General features: G+C 38.4%; 4 protein-coding genes across 5 annotated transcripts; 2 read left to right on the plus strand and 2 right to left on the minus strand.

The window, feature by feature from the left end:
* Positions 1-3354, minus strand: mylpfa (myosin light chain, phosphorylatable, fast skeletal muscle a). Its single transcript, XM_039686133.2, has 7 exons — positions 3301-3354; positions 2425-2523; positions 1151-1226; positions 964-1068; positions 801-879; positions 672-720; positions 1-377 (listed from the first exon to the last, which is right to left on the minus strand). The coding sequence occupies exons 1-7, from the start codon at positions 3301-3303 to the stop codon at positions 273-275; spliced, it is 516 nt and encodes a 171-aa protein (XP_039542067.2). The 5' UTR covers positions 3304-3354; the 3' UTR covers positions 1-272.
* Positions 3355-7790: 4436 nt separating this feature from the next.
* Positions 7791-10408, minus strand: pheta2 (PH domain containing endocytic trafficking adaptor 2). Of its 2 annotated transcripts, none has more exons than XM_039686130.2 (5): positions 10277-10408; positions 10152-10197; positions 9682-9804; positions 8556-8859; positions 7791-8446 (listed from the first exon to the last, which is right to left on the minus strand). In XM_039686130.2, the coding sequence occupies exons 3-5, from the start codon at positions 9760-9762 to the stop codon at positions 7983-7985; spliced, it is 849 nt and encodes a 282-aa protein (XP_039542064.2). In that variant the 5' UTR covers positions 9763-9804; positions 10152-10197; positions 10277-10408; the 3' UTR covers positions 7791-7982. The 2 variants fall into 2 exon arrangements, with proteins under 2 accessions (XP_039542064.2, XP_039542066.2); XM_039686132.2 differs by having other exon boundaries at positions 9682-9863.
* A 415-nt stretch (positions 10409-10823) lies between these two features.
* On the plus strand, positions 10824-14988 carry cd2bp2 (CD2 cytoplasmic tail binding protein 2). The gene is made up of 7 exons (XM_039686129.2): positions 10824-10951; positions 11572-11647; positions 11796-11928; positions 13175-13332; positions 13426-13993; positions 14261-14346; positions 14700-14988. Exons 2-7 carry the CDS (start codon positions 11573-11575, stop codon positions 14808-14810), a joined length of 1131 nt encoding a protein of 376 aa, XP_039542063.2. The 5' UTR covers positions 10824-10951; position 11572; the 3' UTR covers positions 14811-14988.
* A 2144-nt stretch (positions 14989-17132) lies between these two features.
* On the plus strand, positions 17133-24271 carry prr14 (proline rich 14). Its single transcript, XM_089128585.1, has 7 exons — positions 17133-17261; positions 18190-18233; positions 18325-20880; positions 21975-22110; positions 22195-22304; positions 22433-22501; positions 23381-24271. Exons 1-7 carry the CDS (start codon positions 17253-17255, stop codon positions 23691-23693), a joined length of 3237 nt encoding a protein of 1078 aa, XP_088984711.1. The 5' UTR covers positions 17133-17252; the 3' UTR covers positions 23694-24271.
* Positions 24272-24970: the final 699 nt, after the last annotated feature.

Consider the following 24970-nt stretch of genomic DNA (forward strand, 5'->3'; position numbering starts at 1 on the left):
TAGAAATGATCTTCATTTTATTGAAAACAATCCCATGTCCTCACTTGACAGACACTGTGGTCATGAGCCTCTCCACCCTCCCAATTCAGTCTCAGCGAGACAAGTCTTTGGAGAGATAGAGAGAGTAAGTGCTTGAAAGTAACAAAGATGATGGAAAGGAAGAAAGGGGGGAAGAAACACAAAGAGAAGGAGGACAAAGAACAGCCTGGGAGAGTTAAGCAGAGAGATAAACGCGCTCATCTCTTCATTTTCTGTCTTGTTTCCACGGCCGTTTACTCCTCCTCCTTCTCCTCTCCGTGTGTGATGACGTAGCAGATGTTCTTGTAGTCAACATTGCCAGCCACATCTGGGGGGAAGGCGGCAAACAGATTCTTCATCTAATGGAGGAAGAACAAAGAAATTAGGCTTAAACAAACATTAAAATGCTTTCCGAGATTTTAACTAATCTGTGAAAATAGTTGCGATGAAACTCAAGTAGTATCTGTTTTCTGTATTGTTGTGACGGATTTTCCAGACATCCGAGTGAAATGGATTGTCGAAAAAGAAAAAAAGTTCGACAAAAAAAAAAAACGTACATGGATCAAGCGTTTACAATAAGATAACCTGCATTTAGAAAATAGTGTGAATTCTCTTTTCATGCCGACTTAAAGACAAGCAACATCTGATCTCACCTCCTCTGCAGTGAACCTGTCGCACTGAGTGGTCAGAAGCTCCTCGAGGCTGGAGTGAAAGAGAGAGTAGCAGTCAGATATGCATTCTTTCTTTTTTCTGGATTAACATGTCAGTGAATATAGACTCACAATTCCTTCTTGATGGTGCCAGTGCCCTCTGGGTCCAGCACCTTGAAGGCAGACACAATGACGTCTTCGGGGTCCGCACCTTTCAGAGACACAGAGAGTGAATTATGCTAACTGAATTTACAATGATTGGAAAACCAAAGGGGAAAAAGGGACTTTTGCATACCCTTCAGCTTCTCTCCAAACATGGTGAGGAAAACGGTGAAGTTGATTGGGCCGCTGGCTTCCTTGATCATAGCCTCCAACTCCTCATTCTTCACGTTCAGCTGACCTATACAGAGAGATGAGGATGGTCAGCACAGATTCATGGATGTATTCGCAAAGTACACAACTGACACAAATCATAAACGCACCCATTGAGGCCAACACGTCCCTAAGGTCGTCTTTGCTGATGATACCGTCCCTGTTCTGGTCAATGATTGTGAAAGCCTATACAGAAAAAATACAAGAACATTGTTAATGGAGTAGTGACGAAAAATGAGGCTGTTACCAGTTGCTGGTAATCTTCCCCTTGCAGGCTTTCTTTCTTGCCTGACATTAGTAAAATGTCCTTCTGAATCACGTGAAACTCAAGAAGGGGCTTGAATGCTTCACGGCAGCTGTTGCTTCCACCCGGCCCCCATAGAGACCCTCACTGATCCTTCTTTCCATCTGGGAGACGTGTTAAGTCAATCCCAACTGTAATGTCAGACATTCCTGAAGAGGAACTTGAGATGGCTGGATCACTTACTAATAAACTACTCGAACCATTTCACATCCTTACTTAGCTCAATCGCACACTAGCCTGACGCTAATTCCAGTGTGCTCACGTACTCTTTTACTTTTACTCGAGATAATCATGCTAATTTAGATGAATCATGTTTGAGAACCATAACAAGAGACAACTACTGTTAAATATCAAATTCTCTCCAGGTTTTTATTTTGTGCGTGGTTTTATATGTCATTTCTGGGTCCATTTTCTTCAATCACCCTTAAACATGAGCCTTATTAATAATATGGTTTTTTTTTTAACTCACACTTTCCTTGAGTCCAAGATAGAGGGCTGTTATTATTTGTATTTATTAATCTTAATCTCTTTTATCTTGTCTAATATTTCACATACTCTCCTTTCTTTCTGTCTCTCTGGCATGCACTGTGATCTTCAGCTGCTGTCCCATTGGTATCAGAACAGTGTGTGACAGATGGGAGGAGCGTGGAGAGGTAGGCTCTGCTGTTTTTTATAAATATATACAGTATATATAAATTAGCAGACAAGGCAAATTGACTAAGATGATCTGCTGCCCAGTTGCTATACTATACGAGCCTTAATATAGAAACGGCTCGACATTTCTCTTAGTAGGGGTTAAAAATATTAGCCTTTGATCATATTAGCATTAAAAACCAGTTCTAAAGCAACCTTTGTGACAAATCACAGTGGTAATTTATTGCACTGAACTGATGTATGCTGATATTTACCCCCATCAAACTCATTCGACTTTGATAATCCACAATAAAGTGAAAGAATGCAACTTCTAAAATAACGTATAGACTAATGATCTCAAAATATGATGTTTGTGGACCAATGTATCTGACATGACTGAATTAGCGTGCTTTTTGTATTGACAAGAAGATCTGAAAAAATATTTACCTCCTTGTACTCCTGAATCTGGCTCTGCTCAAACATGGAGAAGACGTTGGAGGAACCCTCTCCTCCTCCACCTGCCCTCCTCTTAGCCTTCTTGGGTGCCTACATATGCAAAATAACTTTTTAATAATAAAGTTTTTTAACGGTTAACACAGCAGTGCATGCAAACAGAATAGATGTAGTGCTAATTTTCGACAATAATCCATATCAACATCATTTAAAAATCAGAAAAAAAACAAACTCGCGTAGCAGTGCCACACAAAGCGTAGAGACACCAGACTCTCATTCATAAGACATTTTAACACATTTATTGAAAATAAAAGAGTATGAACAGCTAATGAAACAGACTTATATGAGTGATATAGCCTACATCCAAAAAACTATCTTTGCATAAGTTTACATTGATTATTGACACTTTATTCCGTATTTTTGTAGCTTCAAGGGCATCATAGTCAGCTACTGGAAACTTGGATTGTGTATTGAATTTGTTCCAAAGTACGTTAGAATTATGATTTCGGAAACTATGCTGAAACTTACAACTTTCTATATACAAACATATAATCTTTGTCCACTCAGTACCTTTTTAATAAATTACAAAAAACTGCAGGTTATGGGAAGTGAAAGCAAAACCACTTAGTTTTGCAGCTTAAGTATTAACTTCCTGGTTCCAGTAACACAGGTTCAGAAAACATGCCCAATTGATCACATCCTGTTAAAAGTATTGTAAGTCCACAGTTCAATTATCCAAGAATCAGATGCTGATTCAAAACGCAAGCTCTCATCCACGTGACCCTGCTGAGAGTGAGGCTTATGTCCTTGGTTCCTATGTGTCCAGCTAGATGTTGTGGCCAGGTAACAGCTAAAGTACTGGTTACTCACCATGCTGTGACGGTGTGAAGTCTAAGAAGCTCAAGAAGTGAAGACTGAAGCCGCATTGTGACCTTTTCCTGCAAGCCTTATATACGGCCGAAGGCCCCTTGCTAATTATAGATCCAACCTTAAGTGTGGCTTGGGAAACAGCAGACAGATAGAGGGAAACTATGAAAGGGGCGAGAGATGAGGTAGGGGTAAAGTGATGAAGGAACACAGGGTGGGATGCCCTATCATCTTACAGTGCTTAGAAATAGCTATTAGAGTCTTGGAATGGGATGAATCTGATACTAATGGCAGCAGTCTGCGTGTCACACGTAGACTAATAAGGACATGGAGACGTAAGGGACTGTTTGAGCTTCTCACAATCGCATAACTCAGTTTGAAATGAATGAGCTGTAACCATAGACACTGAGGAGGACACAACTCCCACCACTATATTTAGATTAGCGGCACATCAATATTGGGAGGTTGCAATAATATATACTGATTGATTTAAGTCCAGAGACTTTTTGAGCCAATGATAAACTTGTGCACACGCCCCCATCTGATTTCTAAGAGGTAGTTCTGGCGTCAAATCATAACCCTTCCCATCCCCTCTTTCCAAGTCAGCCCTAATTGAAAATAGGGTTTTAATGCCTTTCCTAGTATAGTGATGCCATTAGATTTGGGCCCATGTCCCCATGCCTCACCCTGCCACATGGCCATGCCTATATTCAGCACTCTCTCTCCCCTTTGCGCTCTTTCACCTCACTTGGCCACTCTACAGTCACTTTGAGGTGCAATTTGTGGTGGCAAATGGGAAGCTGTTCTGTGAATGGGCACATAATTAATCTCTTTTCTTTTAGTCTAAGATGATCAGCACAATGCAGTACAGTGGGGTTGGTAGTGGACACATGAAGATAGGCTTAAAGGGATAGTTCACCCAAAAATGAAAATTCTGTAAGTAATTACTCGTCCCTCATGTTGTTCCGATAAATTAAGATAATTTGGATGAAATCTGAGAGCTGGATCTCTCCTCCATATGCTTCTAAGGGATTGAAACTTGCCGGCCCAGAAAAGTTATAAAAGACATTGACTACGTTTACATGCACCCAAGAACCTGTTCAAAACCGGGATATTAGCAATAACCCGGTCGCGAATGGCCATGTAAACACTGGCAAAAACCAGAATATTGCTCATATCCTGGATTTTAAAAACCGGGATATTATACCTGGGGTACCCCTTTTCTAACACGATTTTTTGGTCATCTAAACGCGTATCGACGTATCCCCTAGTGATTTGTGTTCTGCACATGTTCTATTCGAAAGGAATCTTGGTCTTTTGAGTAGAGAAACTTCTCGGCGCATACAAAAATCCGCATGCAGTATACCGGAAGTAAACATGGCGAGACCGGGCAAGACACAGCAGAGCATACTTTTGGAGTGAACTCAGTAACGTTACCAGCATTAAAGCGCAAACAAAGGCGATCGCTATCTGCCCCGAACTATTCATTATCCGCGTGCTGTTGTTGTTGTTGTCTTTGGATACAGGAAGAAGAATCGGATATGACGCATATTGCATCTTAAGATTGTCCGTACCTCTAGACGCTAACCGTGCGTCGCCGTTTACATCGGGATATTGCAATTCCATACAGGAGAAACTCTCTCTGCTCAAGCATGTAAACGGGTTATTCCTAATGTTTCAGAAACCCGAATAGTGACCTTAACCTGACCATAACCCGAAAATTGGCTGCATGTAAACGTAGTCATTGTTAAAATAGTCCAAGTGACTAGTGGCTCAATCTTAAGTTTATCAAGCAACGAGAATCATTTTTGTGTGCAAAAACAAAACAAAAATAACAACTTTGTTCAACTATTAATATCCTTCTCTGTGGGCCTCGAGTGAGTTCACGTAGTGTAACAGCGCAGCGCTTCTGTGTTATACGTCACACACATCACACACATGCCTGGGGTTAGCCAATAGTGAGCCTACGTGTGACGGACAACACAGAAGCGCTGCTCTGAATTAAAATTTTGGGGTGAACTATCCCTTTAAAACAGGTTCTTTTGGGAAGGCGGAGGCAATGGACAGCTGAGAGTGACCAAAATAGCACAACGAACTTGCTTCTTGTGCTTGCCTTTTCTTCTCTGTTTAATCCATCAGTCATTTCCTCGACCTCTTCTGGAAACTCCACAGCTTGTTGTGCGTTCCTTTCCACTTTTAGTTTCATTTGATATCTTGTGAGTCTGTCCTTTACTTGTGTTCCATGTCTAGATCTTTCATTGTTTTATTTCAGCAATCTTTTCTAATAGAATAGCTCAGCTGTAATTATTTATGTTGCATTTTTAAGAGGTGAATTTTAAGTGTTTTAAAATCAGAAAGTCATGTAAGTAGTGCATTTGTATCATTGATAAATATTTGATAAATTATATATATGCATTAAATGATTACATATAATTATTAAAAATATACTAAATTATAATATTGTTCATTATTAATTATCTTGAAAAGGAAATACATAGCCTACATATACACATAAAGTATTTAATTTTTCTGCATTTCCTGTAAATAACTGTGTGTGCATATATATATATATATATATATATATATATAGAGAGAGAGAGAGAGAGAGAGAGAGAGAGAGAGAGAGAGTAACATTGATAAATAATAATTGAATTATTGATACAGCTTAATGACTAGACAAGTTCTCAAATTAGATATGTATAGCATATGCTATATTAACACCCCTCATATAACTATATATGGTGGAACAGCTTTCAAAGTGTGTGTATGAGAGAGTGACTGGGAGGGAATGAGGTTTCTGGGTCAGAGGATGTGTGGACCTTTATTTGAGATATTTTATATCATAGTAGAATGATTTGGATCTTCATTTTAGGCCTGTTAAGTATGTTAGCTTTATGATTGACATGGTTGTACACATCTGTGATTGAGTATTTTCATAGGCTAGCCTGTAGGCCACTGTTACGCATCTTTGTTTTGTTTTTAGCCTGTCAAAGTGTACATGTCTATACGTACAGTTCGAGTTATGTGCAACGTGATCTGATATGTTTCTTCAGAGCTGTTTATCATGACAGAGATGACTGGAATCCGGATGAGGTGAAAGAGACCACACCATCACTATAGGGGTTAGACATACCTTAGGTCTGCAATGTGCAGAGGTTATGGTTGAAATGAGGATCTTCGTGTAGCATCCAGCACTGAAGGCATTGGTAATTTTGTTTCTGTTCTTAGAGCTCTAATGTCATAACCTGATTTTATTAATCATTACTCTAACCACAGTATCTGCCTATAATGAATGTTTACATCTACTCACCATATTAAAATATAATTTCTCACATGTTGACAATTACACACACACATACTGTATGCACAATCTTATTTATACAACCACTGATTAAAAAAATGTCCTTATTGTTGGCTGCTGTGAAATTTGCTGTTGAAATACATGCACTCAAAATGTTAAAAACAGATATTTACAGGATTTATTACAGTGTACATCAGAGGATTAATACTTAAAAACATTCAATTAACACATTTTAATTACTGTAAAATAAATATAACAAAATTGATCTATATTAATTTAAGACAATGTGTTGTGGACGCAGTTCATAGAAACTGAATATATAAAACATGTATACAATAAAATACATCCAAAATTACTTATATATATATATATATATAATTTGGTGCATTATATAATAAAATATCACTTTTTCAAGCTAAATATATAGTAGTACTGTTAGTGAGGTGCAGTGCCCTCTGTTAACCCTATGAAGAGCTACACCTCAGAAAAGATGAATGCATACAAACTGTACAGTTTATTTTTAATATTGACTAATATGACTGTCACACTTATAAAAACGTTTACTAATATGTTGACTGTTCCAGATGTGTAAAATAAGCAAAAAACTCAAAGAAAAAAGACACATCTACATCCCCAGAGATTTGAGGTGATGAGAAAGAGGAAGTATAGGCCAGTATTTCAGTTTGTTTGTGAAACCTCCTGAACTGAGTGAAGCATGTTTTGTTTTGTAACGTAGAACTTAACAGTCACTTGTTCTTTAGAAAGTCACATACGTTCATTTACATCCTTCTGTCAAATAAAAGATGAACATTGAGTACAAATCCTGAACTATTAACATACACAACACAATTACATTAATTTAGGCTCCCTCAGTCCATAATTTAGAAGATGTAACAAGAAATGAAATATTAACAATTGTTATAGAGCTCTAAAACTAACATGTAATCTTAAATAAAGCAAATTCTCAATCCCTTCACTGAACATGCATGACATCTGACCTCATTTGACAGTATTTGAATTGCTATGAGTGCAATATTAGTTTTTGCAGTTATGACCGCACATAAATGCTGGTAAAACTACTTGTGGTTTGGGTCTGTTTTATGACAGTCGAAGCAAGGAAATAGGCTCGGATGGGGGCTGAGACGTATAGGCTGACCACAGAGGGGAAATGAGAAACCTTTTACTAGAAATGCCATCAAGATCAGCAGTCAGTGCTAATCTACATACCTTCATAAAATTAAGAAGACAGCAGGATTGTTCAATACATTTCATGAATCCTTAATACATTCATTAATCCGTTGTTTCAGAACAGGATTTACTATTTTGATGACAGCCTGAACACATGCATATGAATATGCATCTGCACAAACCAACAGAGGTCACTCTAGCCTAGATCAATGAGGTCCTCCTCAACGTATCCCACTTCCTCATGCTTCTTCTTCAGCCAGTCAGCTCTTAGTTTCTTAATCTCGTTTCCATAGTACTCATGCAGTTTACTAAATTCTTCCAAAGGATCAAAGCCAACAACTGGCCACTCCCCGTAAGATGGTGCCGGACCATTTAAGGGGGTGACGTGGGCATTTCTCTTGGGCCAGAGCTTTGGAGATCTCTTACTGGTAGTTTTTAACTGAATAGGAGGAGCATGAAGACTGTAGCTGATGGGTCTGTTCGGCATAGATGGAGGTGGTGCTGAACTAGCGCTGTAGCTTCGCCCGTCTCTGGGCACTATGGAAGTCCCATGTACGAAATAGGGTTGTCCTGTATTCCAGGAAGCCATTATCTTATTGGGTGTAGAAGTCACTGCTGAGGTCTGGGTGGAATCAATAAGGCCTTTGTCTCTTCTAGCTTCTGTTTTATTGAGAGCATAAACAAATATAATTTAGACAAGATGATTGCATTCAAGCTAATACAGCCACACGACACAAAACATATACAGTATGCAAGCACATAAACACACCTTGGTAACGTCTCTCCAGGTCTCTGACAATCACAGAAAGGTAGATGTGGCTAGCGCAGAACAGAGCGCCAATCCAGCTCTCCTGGCTGTTATGATCGTCAGCGGCTAGTCTGTAAGTGCGGAGGCCTGGTCCGGTGAACACCAAAGAGAAACAGAACTGACCGTCCGTCTCACATGCCTGGACCATGCAGCCCTCCAGGACGATAACACCCAACAGGTTACGATCGCCTGGACGCTCCTGATAAAACAACAGATTCCCCTTCAACACAAACCAGCGACGCAGGTAAGTGGTGTTCCTCTCTCTCTGTGGAGCAGAAATGTGGTAATAGTTTAAACACAGGTAGGACAAGGAAGTCATTTCAAGTACGACTTGTTTAAAGAGAAAGAAAATGATTCTAGAGTAAACAGAACAGAGAAATGCTGGATAAGAGAAAAATAGACGTCTTAGTGTCACTAATTAAGAAATAGGCCAATGGCATGGTTTTAATAAGTGTCTATCGAATAATAAGTGTAACAGGCTGTTTCTCAAGTACTAGTACCATTTACAGATATTGAGGTGGTTTCTTTTTAGTCTGTTCAGAAATATTGGTATTTGAACAATGTTATTATTGGAGATAATTTACAATAACTATTTCCTTATTAAATCATATAGTTCTGCTTGTCACCATCGATTTTACTTTAACCATTTATTGTCACCTTTGGGGGCACTGTGTTTTACAGCAGTGGAGAACAGGTGCATACAAAACACCATAGAACATTAAAAATGAATAAATATTTCAGATGTACAATAACCTAAACATGCACTTCTATTTGAATTGAGCAGGGAAATAGCACATAGGCTATAACAAATGGAAATTTAATTAATTAATTTATTTTTTTGCCAAAGGACTATACAAGGATACCGAATGTAATTAGATGTGTCAGATATAATGTAGTTCGCTTTCCCAAGCATAGTAAAGAAATCCGACAGCATTGGCAGTTTCAATCCCAACACTTTGATACACGTAGATAGAGCACTCGCCAGTGCATTTTACGTTTTAAAAAAGATTTAGAGTCCGCTTTTTAAAAGTAGCATTCAAGGTTAATTTAATAATATCTGGGTAAACTGACAAATCCAGGTCCTTACCTTTTTGTAGAGGTAACCTTCCTTATCTACAGGTGAAGTGCAGGACAGGTAATGGGTTAGAATCTTCTCATGGATCTTCATTACAACGCCACCTGGCGTTCAGCCGTGTCCTCAGGGAGCGAGCTTTACAGTCAGCAAAAGAAATTACAGCCCATGGACAAATCGAATTGGCTATCGTCATTCTTTTAAACAGAATAACAATAAAATGAAAAATAAATAAATAGTGATATTTTTTTTTAGAAAAAGGAAACGTGCAAATCTAATCATGAGTAAGCATTAAATCATACGTGAACAACCTGTCTATCCAGTTCAGGCGGAGTGAAAGCACTGCCACGTAAATATTATGTATCCATCTTAAAGCATCTATATACGCCTTGTACAAGGATAAACAAGGAAGCAAACGGTAAAAAAGGAATTGTGAACTGAACTGTGACAGACCGCCTTAATATTTGTCAGGTGCACCAACTTACTTCTGTCAATGCCTTTCCGTTGATTTTTCGAGGGTATCCATACGATCTTAGGGGGAAAACATAACTTTAAAACAAGCGCCTCAATCCTAGCAAAGACCAATATAATTATTTAAGTTTCGTGTTACCAGTGCGAGCTCTCGCGCCGGTTAAGTGTTGAAATATAAATAACTCGACCCACTTCCTGGAAACAAAAGCCGATGCCCTATTCTCTTTTGACTTAATAGTGAAACTGCAGTGGCATGTTCGCTTTCACATCCACAACACATATGCATGATAGGCAAATAATAGGGGAACTAAATAATTATTAATAAATAATAAAACGCATATAAGCTACAATGCGTATTGTTGATTCATGTTTCTAATTTAGGCTCTCATTAAATATTTACTAGATAGATTATGTAAGAACTGTGCCTTTGCATAGAGGTGGCTTTTGCACACAGTCGCTGCTGTTTTTAGTTCATAAAGAGACACATAGATTTCCAGAGACAAATGTTCCCACAAAGCGTACAAGCCAAATGACCAGATTCCTGTTTGAAAATAACAAAACAATAATTGCTCGTTTGGAAACGTAAATCAAGAGGTTATTGTTGTAAAAAAGAAAAAAAGAAAAAAAAAGAAAAAGAAAATCCAAACATATAAAGTGGTGGACGTGAGGTCACACAGAAGTGAATTAATCGCAATTGACGTCATTCAACCTGTTCTCCTGTAGGCGGCGATAGAGATTCGACCAGAATCACACGAATGACGTTGTTCCGGTTTTAGTTTTGCTTGAATGGCGCAGCGGGGAGAATAACATCCAGGTAACTATTATTACACAGTGTGTTTTACACTTTATTTGTACTGGTTTATAGCTGACTAGTCTGTTAAGCGTGTGTATAAGTCAATTTAAAGTTAATTTTATATGACTTTTGAACTCGTTAGCTAACTGACACACGCTCCGAACGGACGCCCGCAGCATTAGCTTAAGTTAAGCATTGCCCTGCAGTGTTGCACATTTTAAACAATTAAATGTGATCGCCTACTTCATTCAATTTAGTTTGCAATAATCCCTCAGAATCACCAATCAAATGCACTCCATAAGTTACATGTTTATGTAAGGTTTTGTAAATATTAATGAATCAGGCCTATAAGTTACTTTATACACATCTCATTAGATGTTACGTCAGTTTATGTGTAGGAGCGCAATTAGGGTTAAATGTCTTCTAACAGTCAACTGCAGCAAGTTTGCTTGTCTATGAAGTGTCTTTTAAGCTTTTAAATCTTAAACAATATTTACAGGTTTCATTTATTCAACCTGTTATGGAGTCCCAGCATCCTGTTAAGAATATAACATTTTCCATGTATACTAGACGTGTATACACACACACACACACAACAAAAACACAATGTTGTCTGATGTAGTGTCTTATACCTCTTTTAGCATGTCGAAAAGGAAAGTGACCTTTCAGGATGGAGATGGAGAGATTACTTTGGAAGAAGTTGTTCCAAAGAAAAAGGTTGGCCTCATATAACTCTTTATATTTAATTATACTATGTGTCCTGTTATTTTCCATGCATGTTGGTTTGCTGATTAAAGGGATTGTACAGTATTGTGATTGTGAATGCCCATGCTCTTTCTGCTCTATCCAATGTCTTTTTTTACAGATTGTTGATGTTGTAAGTGGCCCAGGATCCAGATTCAAGGAGAAACACTCATTGGACAGTGATGAGGAAGATGAAGGAGGGGATGGAGAAAATACCAGCAAATATGACATCCTTGCCAATGATGACGTGGAAGGTCTGTGAATAATGTGTTCTTATGCAGATTATCAAATAAATTAAGCGCATTGCAGAATGATGTCTCTCCTTCCTGTTGAGCTTAGTAATGCTTTCTTTTTAAATTGTTAATGAGGCTCTGGGATGTGAATAATGTATACATGAACAATTTTTATGTAATAAATGGAGCAAAAAGTTGACAAACGGCAGTATTTTGGTGCACAAGGTTCCTTATGTTTTTGTTATGGTTATAGTGTTAATTTAGTCTTGTGCCAAATGTCTTGTTCATCTTAGTCATTCACAAATCTTTTTTTGTCAGTCATGTCTTATAAATCATTTCTGAGATTATTTCTCATAACAATTTCATTCATCTCAAATAATGGTTAAATGTCATCATTACCTGACAAAATGCACTTGTTGAATGATTTTTGTTGAATGCAACTTTGTGAAACATGTATGTTTTTCTGATTTAAGAGACACATCACAAATGATGAACTTGTTCTGAAGAGTATTTTATTTTGAACCAACACAATTCAAAAGCTGCGGCCCAACAGAGTCTGACTGACAAGGTTACAAAGGTTTTTAAAACTGTTTTTGGATATCTCATGTCTCTGATATTTTTATGTTCAGAGACTGTCATTTGATTGTACTGTAGGTCCACAGCCACTTCATCAAAGCGCTTGATGTTCTTAAATCCGAGTTGAGTGGAAGAATGGAAAGCGCTTCAGATGAATCGATGCGTGCAGGAAACTGAACAGATCATTCAAACTGATTCGCAAACTGATTTAGACAGGTCTGCCAACTTATTTGAAGAAGTCTTTGTACATAACCGACTCAAAAGAGTGATTAATTTGTGAATTGAGCATCGCTCCTGCCCAGTTGCAGCGTGCTTTGAATAAACTACGCATTTAACAACATTGCATTAAAATAAAGTAAAGAGAGGAACGCCTCCCAACGTAACAAAGTAAAAGTACCGTTTTTTTCTTCTACCTATTATGCCGTCTATCTCGTGATGAAAAAGTAGTGATTGTTGATGAAAATGAAGTGAGATAATATCTTATTTTTTATTTTATGCAAAACTCTTCTTTTTCGTCAACAATAATGCATGTAAATTTAGTCTTAGTCAGAGTTTTTGGACATTGGTGCAGTCTCGTCTTTGTCATGGAAAAAAAGGCAGTTGACGAACATATTTAGTCTCGTCTGACGTAATTAACACTATATGGTTAATAGTACTTAACATTTGTCTCCCACATTCTTTGTGTTTACAGGCCAGGAAATGGCAACCATTGACTATGATGAGGGTGTACGCATCACCCCTTTTAACCTCGATGAGGAAATGCAAGAGGGTTACTTTGATTCAGAGGGAAACTATTTTGTCAACAAAGAGGAAGATATCAGGGACAACTGGCTGGACAATATTGACTGGGTACATTGTCATATTCAATACATTTAATAAATTCTGATAAATAATTTGGATTCAAAACTTAAGCTCAAAGTTCCAATGTTTTTTCTCACACAGGTGAAGATAAAGGAGCAACCTGTGAAAAAGAAGAAAGGCCTTTCAGCGAAGCGTAAGAGAAGGGTTGGTGATGAAGATGAAGCAGAGGAGGAGATAAAACGAGAGGAGGAGCAGAAAGACACTGAGGAAGAGGAGATAGAGGAGGAGAAAGTGCCAGCAGAAGACCCTCTGGCTACTTACAGCCATTATCAACTCACAGAAGCCATCATTCAGCTGCTGCTTCCTGGAGAAACAGTGGCTGCTGCTCTGAGAAGACTTGGTGGTCTTGGAGGACAGAAGAAGAAAGGGAAACTGAGAGGAGGAGAGGAGGAAAATACTTTGAACAGAGACGCTGATAAACTTGACAAACTGACAGCGTTGGCAGATAGACTGGTGGGCATTGGAGAGTTTGAAATTTATCAGCAGACGTATGAAAAACTGGCCTACAAGCTGAAGGGTTTGACTCACGGAAAGGCAGCCAAAACGCTTGAGGATAAAAAAGAGGAAGAAGATGAGCTAGACATGTTCGCTGATGAGTTTGACGATAAGCATGGTGCAGAAAAAGACAAGGATAAAGACAACAGCTTAGGTCAGTGATTGGATAAGAATGTTATTTTTTTTTTTGTTGTGGTGTAATTAGATAAATCTTCAATGAACCTGTATTTGTAGTAGTTATTGCAACTTTTTTTGTTGTGGTCACAAATAATCCAGTCTAGTTCAGATGCAAACAAGTGAACTTGATCCAACATCAGTGAAAATGTACATTTTAAACATGTTTGTAATTTTATTGTCTCTCTTCATTTATGATTATTTGATTCATGGCTAATCCCTCAGTAATAGCAGTGTTTCTCTCCAGTGAGTGATGAGGTCATGTGGGAGTACAAATGGGACAATGAGGAAAACTCTGAGCTCTATGGGCCCTTCAGCAGCCAACAGATGCAGGTAAGCAAACGCACCCGAACTAGCACAATTTTTTTACAACTAATTTTCCTTTATTTCGATGTTAAATTTGATATTAAAATGTAAAAACTGTGGCAGATGCAATATTGCACTGTTTTTTAGAGCGTCTGGCATTAGCTTAACCAATGATGTGACCAGCGAGTAATAGACAGGCAGAGTGTTGGCAAAAGAATTATATGACCATTGAGAAATATTCAGTATTACCTACATTTGTTGCAATGTCACACAATGATTTTGATTTATACTAAAGACAGACACTTTTTTTTGGTGAAAGTTTAGGTATTGTGAACAAGAGTGGTGCATTATATACTGTATTGCTGTATCTTTTATTCCAGGACTGGGTGGATGAGGGCTACTTCAAGGATGGAGTATACTGCAGAAGGATTGACCAAGGAGGCGCCCCATTCTACAACTCAAAGAGAATAGACTTTGAACTTTACACATGATCTGTCCATGAGCCATGTTACTGATTTTATTTGATTTCTTCTGCCCTTCTGAGAGGGCTTCTCTGACAAATAGTTTACTCATCAGTAATTGTGTTTTTCTTATGTACACACATACACTAGTATGTGCATCTGTGTTTGGTACATGACGTGTTTTAAAATAAAGACTTTTATGGCTGGATCCAACCTAATGTTCTGGTTAATATTATATAGCTATTATGACTCATGCACTTCTGTAATAGCACGTTTATTGGATTTTCATTGTCCATTTTTTTACAAGCCGTTGCTATTTTGCAACGCACGAGATTCAATATACAAACCGCGGTACATAAACCAACGAGAGCTTTTAAGTTTACATTGGAACAAAGACGACTGTTTACGGCATTGCTATTGGTTGCATTTCTCCCTCCTGAAACCTAATTGGCCAATACGTTGACACTACACATTTTTAATTGGTCGCGATTTTAGAGTCTAGCCGAGGGGCGGGAGATGTTTTACCATGCAAGATTCTGATTGGCTCATTGACTGACCGGGAACACGCTCGCAACGAATGATAGGTCTGAAACTCGCAGTGGTAAAACTCGGGCGCCGTCCGGCGTGGAAATGTCACAGAAACGTCGGTGTTTTACAAACAACGCCTAAAGGAGATGTTTTCACAGCACGTTTGCCCTCAGAAGATTTTAGGTTAGTTTGCAATTTATTTACATAATTCACATCTGTTTTTAAAGTACGAGCTGGTAAAATACTATTTTAATACACTGCATTTGACTGGTTTATGTGTAGATAGCAGCATAGCTCAGTTAGCCGCGACGACGTACACAAAAACCACACCAGTGTCTGAAAACTAATACTATTAATAAAGCCGCTGCTGAGCAACACAACTCATGAGCGATGAGGAATTGATATAGTTAACGTTATGTCTTGAGATTTTATGAAGGAATCTGTTTGTCTACTATTATTGTATGTATATTATTCTCTGCTGAAGTGAATATGTCTCCGATGTGAAACTGCTGTCATTTGATCTTCTCTCTGGACAATAGTGCTGAATGTCGAGTAGTTTAGCTGCACAGGCACAGCTAAATATTACACAATGTTATAATTTGTCTAATAATATTTCAAAATGCATATTAACTTGCTCTCCGAACAAAATATTGGGGACCAAATTGTACCGAACGCTGCGGAGACTCCTAATAAACTTCCCGTTATGATGTTTAGTTTGGAAGTTAATTAATTATGTTTTTATTTTTTTATGAAAATGTCGCGCAAGCATTAGTTAACACGTTTACCGGACAACAGAACTGTTTAATCAAATACAGACAATATAATATTCTCACCGTACACATCATCAGTATGTGATGATAACTAGGAGAACCTTTGGTCTAATAAATAAAACTTTGGTACCTATTCGACCGTTCTCTGAGATTTGTTTTCATGATAATTGAATGTACAGAGTTTTATCTCTAAAAACTGTTTAGTGTATAACGCTAATGGGGGCATTTAATAAGTAAAAAGAAATCACTAGCATCACTAATGGCTCAAAATAGCCTCACACTAACGCAGTAACATAATGAGGGTCCAACATGCAAAACGAAGCATTCCGAACTTTGTGAGTGTATAGAGCGTTTAATAAGAAGATACTTTATAAAGACAGTGCACTTCATGTATACAGGCAGGAGCCATCTTTGGAAAACAGTCTCATAAGTCGAACCACTAACGATGTGCCAAGTGAGCTGAAGTGTATGAAGACAGCGAACTTCTGAACTGTATGCACGGCGTTCGTGGTTCGACTTGTAAGTCACCATGAAATCAAAATTGACAATTCTTTTTTTTTTTTTTTTGTATGGCATATTGCAATGTTTATTATTTAATATGTATATATATATATATATATATTGAATGTGCCCTTTTAATCTGTTATCAAAGTAACTTCCCCTCCCTCTTGCTATGACATATTTTCTCTGAGGTGTTACTGGCATGAGGGCTGGGCAAACTGTTACTCACATGACCCACAGCAATTGCTATCCAGCGATCCAATCAATTCCCGATGGACAAATCATGTCTTGCCCTAAATTTTTTTTTCTTAGAGAGTAAGGCTTTTGCAACTTCCTTTTCATGCTGACTTTAAAATGTTTTAAAATTTCATACTATCGGCCAAGGTTTTTTCATCATTTCCTTTTATCCTTTTGTTCATCCTTAGTGAATTCTAATGACCATACATTTTGTTTATGTATTGAATGAGAGCTTAATAATAACTTGGTAAAAGCATCAGTGTAAACTAAAATAGGAGTGAAACTAGCTAACCAACCAGTGACATGCTTGTTCCACAGTTGTGGTGATTTGGGAATAAGTTTGTCAAACAGAAAAAGTGGACTGCACCGTGGGACCAGGAAAGAGACTCAAAGATGAGGCTCAATCATCACAACCTCAACACTTGAGGTCATCCCCATGCGAGAGGTGAAAACAGCATGGTAACGTCATGTTTGTCATCCCTCAACTTTCAAATTTCTCCTTTTTCATTGCAATGTAATTAGCTGGTAGATTCTTCCTGATGACTTCCAGACATAAGTCACAACTTAATGAATTCACACAAGCTGATACAAGTAATAGAGATGTAGTCAAGAATAGGCTGCTCACAGCATACAGTTTACCGAGGCATTACTCATATCATACTCACGATTTGTTACTGTTGTAAGAGTCACCAACCCATGCCTTGCTCTGATTGGCTGTAGCTCATGACATCACATGAGGTTGAGTCGTGTGACAGCTCTGGATATCTAGCTTGCTAGATATTTTTCTGGACTCTGCAACGCATCTGCAAGCATCTTTGATGCGTTAGTCATTTAGTTCTGCCACTGTCGACGCACTGATTCTGTGAATCGCATGACTTCAGTTATGCTTGTTTTCTACGTGGCTGTCTGCCATGTCACTTATGTTGTTTGTCTAAGAACCTGCAACAACTAAATTAGTTTAAAATTACGCAAAAGTAAACCCAGATATGAGCAATGTAAGTTTAGTAATCTATATTCACATTTAATAAAAGTCCGTTAATTGTCAGATGCTATTTGGCTGTTGTTTTTGTTCATATCGTGTGCAACAGTCTGGTGGTGATGGAAATAAGACTTCCGTTCATGATACTCCATGATACATAACCATGATACTCGGATGTATGCTTTTGTTTTTCCCCCAGCTTTATTTGAAGAAAAATGTTTAATAGTTAAATTCTTGGTGAATAGCTACACTTCCTATAGCAGCAACTCCACTCCAGGGAAGCTCTGCATGTCATGTGATTGATCAGTTACTGTAAGACAGTATCTTTACATTGTGTTACATTCTTAATTTCTTTGTCTTTTATCCTAACCTACTTTTTTGTTCTTGTTTTTAGACAAGCATTGGAGTTGAAGCTGAGATGGAGGAGCAATATTCAGAGTGAGTGTTACTGGGTCAGAAGGACAATATGGATCTGTAACCCTTAGCCAGCAAACATCTTTTAAATATGTCTTTTGTCTCTTTATTTTAGAGATGAAAGCAACAAACCGGTAGCACCCTGTGTGATCTCAGGGTTAGGAGATGGCTGCCCTGCAAAGGATCAAAGCCATGACCAGAAGCCAATGGAGACGGATTCCCCAGAGAGCCCTTCACCAATAAAACGATGGGAGATAGGTCCGCTTCTACAGTCATTCAAATCCAAGATGGCTAGCTTCACTGAGATCGTCATGACCCCTGTTCGGCTTTTTAAGCCCAGTGAAGCTTTGTCCTCAATCGTACATCCTGAACAGCATGAACCATTAATAACTGAGTCAAATGTTGAAGATTCAACCCGGATAGAGGAGGGCGAGACAAATGATGATAATTGTAGAAATGGATTGTTTCCAAAAAGGCCTTCTTCTGAAAAACTGCAGTACCACACTGCTCCAAAACGCCACAGAGTTGCACAGAGACTGAATTTTTGTACAAATTCAACTAGAAACAACCACAAACCAGTACTGGATCATATTCAAATGCACAATGAGGTTGCACCAGATGAAGAAAATCAGATAGACTGTCCTTCAAGCCAGTCACAACAAGCCGTCCTTCAGGATGTGACTCATGTTGCCAGTCCTTGTAAAGCATTGAGTCCTTTCTACAGAACTAGACCAAATCTGTCCACAGACAAACCTTTGAATTCTACAAGTGCCATGCATGTGTCTAGTCAAGCAGATGTTCTACCGGATACCGTTGTTGTTCTGCATCGGCTGTCAGGTGAGAGTCAGACCCCTAGCAGTGACACAGCCTGTGGACATAGTCATAAGCCCTGCTTTTTAGAAGAGGGATCAAACTTGTTGTCAAACAGGAGCACAAACAAAACTTGCTTAAACAAGCCTGATCCTGGAGCCTCCTTTTTTAGCACTTCCTCTAATTTTGACTTGATCGATAAAGACACTTTGTTTGGCAACAAAGAATCCTATACAAGGGTGGCCACCAGGAAAAGCCCTAGAAAGATACATCTGTCATGGATGGCTGAGCCCACATCAAAGCCTTTGGATTTGGGTATGAAGGAATCACAGTCTGGAAACGTTATGGAGCAGACGCACCACTCAGCGAAAGGATCAGACCCTCCAATGAGTACTACTGTCGGGGAAGTGAAGCAGAGAAGCAGAGAAGTTCCTCGGTCAAAGAAAGACTCGCAGGCATGGAAGAAATGTGACGCTAAAAAAGGAAGATGTGTGAGGAATAAAAAATTAAAAGACAATGGCGTCACTCTGGAAATAAACCAGGAGGATGAAACCTATATTGAGGTTAGGAAAAAGAAAGAGGTTTCAAAGATGCACAATCACCTAGATTTAGATCTACCCATCTGTAGTAGTAAAACAGCAGATGTTGAGATGAGAAATTCTGTAGAGACCTCAGAAGAAATGGGACAGGACAAGAGGATGAGAAGTCGGTTGAGAAAAAATGTGAAACGTAGGACGTTACTGACCCCTAGCAATGAAGGTGATGCCACTGATGCAACATCCTCTCAAAACTGCGCACACAATTTCTCAAACAAGAGTGTGCACAGCAATAATATAAATATCATGAATGGTCAATCGGAATCTCCAGGATTTCAGCAACCTACGCAGCCACAAGAGCCTGAGCGGACCAATGAAGCTCGAAAAACAAGACGGCATCTTAAAGGTTCAAGTGATGCTTTGCAGAGGAGAAACATTCGTCCACCCAAGCATAAGTTTGAGGACTACAGGGAGACTTCAATGGTTGATCCAGCAGGACCAAGTAAACCTTCAAAAATACCACTAGTGCACTGCCAACAGTCTATTACTGTGTCTGAGGAGCAGGTGACATCTCTTTCTGGTCTTGCATCAAGAGAAGAAATAAAGGAGCGTTTGTCACCGGATTCAGCAGATCTGGTGCATTTAGAAAGAAAACTAAGCAGACCCACAAATAATGTAAAACAACCAAGAAGAAAAGATGTTTCTGTTCCAAAAAGAAAAGGAAGCAAGGATGAAGCAGAAGCCGTTCCAGTTGTGTCGTTGTCAGGTAGCGGCTCCAACCGCCTCCTGCGCAGCTACTCCTGCCCTGAAATCCCGTCCCTATTATCCAGCGACTGTCATTTACCCCGGTCCCACACGCATGACACCAGCACTACCTCACCCAGCAGAAAGAGCTCACCCACTCAACTTCCCATCCACTATCACTCTCCGTCCAAGCGCACTCGCCGACACACTGTATGCAGTGTAGAGATTGAGCGAGAGATCGCCCCTTTGTGTCTTCGTAAAGAGGTGTACCCTGCTAGTCGGGGTGGCCCTTTGTGCCCCTCTTCCCCTTATTCTCCTTCCACCTCTCTCTCAGCCCTTGCCTCGTGTTTTTTGTCCAGTCCTTTAGCGTTCTTGTCTAAAAGCTCAAGCCAAGGGCGTGGTCATGCTAGTGATGCCAGCACTGGCAGCATTTCAGCTGCCTCCAGTTTTGTTACATCATCATCGCCCTCCTTCAGTTCCCCCTTTTCCACCCACACTTCCTGTCATGCTTTAACCGGCCTCTCCTCTGTTGTCACTCCCAGTCCTGAGACACCTTCTGCCTCTGTGTCATCACTCTGCAGGTAATTTATCAGATTCCCATCCACGCTATCCGAGTATACTCGCTTTTTATTACCCGTTATTATGCATGTACATTATTATGTAATGTAGCAAGTTGATGATTAGTGGTGCTCCGATCATATTAAAAGTGCGATTGGTCAATAATTGCTGCTTATGACTGACATGCTAACGTTGCAAAAAGACACGTGTCTGCCGTGAGAGGTATGGTATCTATGACATGCTTGTGGCGGTGCCATCTCAATCTCTGTCTGGTGTGAATAAATTAGTAATAAGGCTGATTACATGGTGAGGTACAATTCATTACTACATCTTTAATAACTCTTGACCAATCGGCTGTAACAGTAGCAGCTATTCAGTCGGAATACATTCCGACTGAACTAGAAAGTACATCATTTTGGAAACTGTATAAGGGAAAATTAGCCTCCCCAAAACCACAATAAAATAAGCAGACATTGCAACACTGCACCAGAAAAACTTATATTATCAGTGTCAAACAAATTAAAAAGTCAGGAAATGTAATTAAAAAAATGAATATTTTGCATATTTAGAAATTATTGAATCAAATATAACTAAATGACAATAAATATTAATAATTAACAAATCCCTGGGTTATACATCAGTCTGGCGTTAAACATTGTAGGCTCTTTTTCCTCAAAAGCCTATTTTTGTGTAAGCCTTTCTTTTAAAAATATTTACAATACCATTCAAAAGTTTGAAATCAGTGTTTTTTTGTTTTTAAAATAACTGTTTTTTATTTTGATATATTATAAAATGTAATTTATTGCTCTGATGTAAAGCTGAATTTTCTGCATCATTCTTCAAGCCTTAACTGTCACTTTTGATCAATTTAATGCATTCTTGCTGAATGTAGTAATGTATTAGTGTTCTATAAATAATGCTTCATGGTAAAGCGACTTCAAATAAGACCCCGTGATCAAAGATCGGTATCGGCCGATACTGCTTCCAGTGATCGACCCCAACAATCCTGATCGGAGCACCGTTATTGATGATCTCAGACGTTTTCATCTTAAGAAGCAACACCTTTTAAAAAAAATGCATGTCATTTGTTAAAATCCAACTTTTTCTTCCCTCAAAGTTCTTTGGAGGGGGACCATGGAGTGCTTCAGATGGAGTGTGAGGAGGCAAGAAATGAAGAAGAGGGCTCCAACTTTGACTTAAAACTCTCTGCAGCCATCTCAGAGGAGAAAGCATTATCAGATTCTGAAATCAAGGTGTGAGTTTTCTCTTAACTTTGGTTTGTGCTTAATAAATGTATCATTATTCTAAATCATTTTATTCACTTTCTGTGTGAACAGACAGACATAAAGGATGGTCAAGGAGGAAAGGTTTCCTCTATTCGTATCCGTAAAAAGATTCCAAAGCCCCAGAATAATCTTACCCCTATGGGCCTTCCAAAGGTCATCAGGTGTGTATGCATAGAGAAGGTCATGTACTTGGTCATATTTTTCTTTTCTCTTTCTTCCTAGCTGAAGCTAATGTGTGTTTACATTTACCTCATCGCAGCAAAGATGCATTTCTTTTTGTTTTTTACAGAATAAAGAAGAAGGATTTTAGCTTGGAGGAAATCTATACCAACAAAAACTTCAGCAAACCTCCTGATGGGTGAGACGTTTTACCAATGCGTTTTATTTTCTGGGTAGTTGAGCTTAATAACTCATTTATCCACTTAGTAGGTCTCTCAAAGTTTTCTGGCCAGGCACCACATCTGATCAAATCAGACCATCCAAATACCACCTGTATTTATCAATAATTGCACAGACCTCTTTGACTGCAACCTTAAGAACATTAACACTATGCAATTACAGTGTGTGTGACATGAGTCTATTTCAAAACCATGAAAACTAAATGTTTTGGAATCATTTTTATGTAAAAACATAGAAACTTTTGTTAAAACACCCCTCAGACTGGTTGTATTTATTGATTTGTGTTGTTTATTTATTTGTCTGCTACTAATTTTCAGGATTTCTAGTACATGCAGACTCGCTGGAGGGTAGACAGAATAGCCCCGTTTTAGTACCTTTTAGCTCAAAGTGTTCTTGTACTGTGTTCTTTAAAAAAAGGTATTAAATCATAAAAACATAAAATTAAAACTACTTTAAAAAAACCTAATCCCCGCCAATATTTTTAATTATGTATCTGCATGTAATTTATAACCAAGAACATGTGAATGTGTTGTTAAATTGAATAAAAACCTCAGTGGTTACTTCAAGTTAATATTTTAAATTAAAGGGGTTCAGTTGTCAAAAATCAGGTTTGGGAATCCCGGTCTATTGCATTATTTTTATTATTATTCCATAGTTGTATTTTATATCACATTTTGACAACCACTTACTTAGTCAATCATCTACCGCCTTAAATACAAATGGCTAAGTAAAATAATTTTATGTAGCATATTAGGACTTGCATGCAGTTACATTTTGAGATTTAATTTTTTCACTTTTAACTTCTGGTCAATTAAGCTACTATTGCAAACTTTTTCAGACGTTTGGAAACCATATTTGAGGTGCCTCTTAACCGGCGAGATGGCTCTCTGGCTGTCGTGGGACAAAAAAAGGTGAAGCGCTTTTTTGAATTCCCTGAACTGGGTGTCACCAGGAAGCCCAAGAAGCCTCTGGTGGGTGTAATGGTGGGGGGTGGAGCCCAGAGGAAGGCAGGAGGGAACTCTGGGATCGCTAGAACCAGACGAGGTGTCGGGGGCTCTTCCAAAGTGCAGGATGGCCTCACCTTGCAGGAACTGGAGTCACTCCTTTGCTCTAAGCTTGAGGAGCTGGACACCTGGATGGCACTTCAGTAGATAGCAGGCTGAAGCAGAGGTCTTGTTTGATCTGTACCAAACAATGAGCTTTGCATGTAGAAATTTACTGTAAATTCATTAAAGCAACAAAGCTGTAAAATCTGTTTTTTGATCACTAGTGTACTGTAAAGATCTTGCAAATACATCACATTCTTTATATATTTTGCTAGGTATTTTGTAAATTGGTCTGATAAACAAGAAACCCCCTTCAAGGAGTTACTGTGTTTTTTGTCCTTTTGTAAATGTTCAAAGGTAGAGCACTTGTTTACATTAATCTGTGGGCACACACACACACATATATATATATATATATATATATATATATATCATAACATGACATGACAAATAATTCCTGTTTGGCACAACTCAGTATCAAAAAGTGTTTCACATTAGGAGTAGCCAGATCATTCATAAGCAATTCCTCCCTCCATATCTTCCACATTTTAAAACATATAAACTTCATTGGTTCAATTGAATGCCGTATTAATACACTCTCAGTATGGCCTGTGTGTAAAGGAGAGACAGCACAAAGACTTTTATAAAGTGATAGCGGCAGCATTAAATACAGTGAGTTACCAGCGGGACAAAAGTTTGCATTGTTCAGTTTTAAATTATGCCTTTTGAGCATAAAGGATTTAAAGAGTTCAATGCATTCTGTGCCTTTACTCAGGTACTCTGAACATGGTCCATTCACTTAATTTACACTTTTGTTCCTCTTTGATGTAGTGACTTATAATACTGCGTATGGTGTTTGAAGATGTTGAATGGTTTGTGTGTAAAATTGTTTGATATGTATAGATGTCTGGGTTCTGTATTTCTAACAGAATACAATTGAGCTGTGTTTTGTATATTAGACACAATAGACTGTTTGACTGTTACACATTTTATTACAAATCCTGTAAGACATTCAATGTACAAAACATCAAAAGCACAACATATTGAAATAACTTATTTACAAGAACAGAAAGTTGTAACCACAAGATCTCAACATTTGACTGCCATGCTCTCGGTGAGTGTATCAATGTTTAATTTCCAATTTTCATTTAGACCCTAAATAAAAAACAGCTTGTTGAAATGTAAAAGTAGTTTTGGTCAGGGTTGTGTATGTGTGTGTCTCTCCATCTGCTGCATGTAACAAATTCCTGAAAGATTCTGTAATGTTTTTTTTTTTAACTGCATTAAAACAATGGCATTGATTTAATTTCTACTAAAAGCATACATATTTAAAATATTTAGCAAAAATTGAGCTGTTGAATTCTGTATTAAATACCAGGCAG

Source organism: Pimephales promelas, chromosome 3, assembly GCF_988280905.1.
Source record: "Pimephales promelas chromosome 3, fPimPro1.hap1.1, whole genome shotgun sequence".
Classification (NCBI taxonomy): Eukaryota; Metazoa; Chordata; class Actinopteri; order Cypriniformes; family Leuciscidae; genus Pimephales; species Pimephales promelas.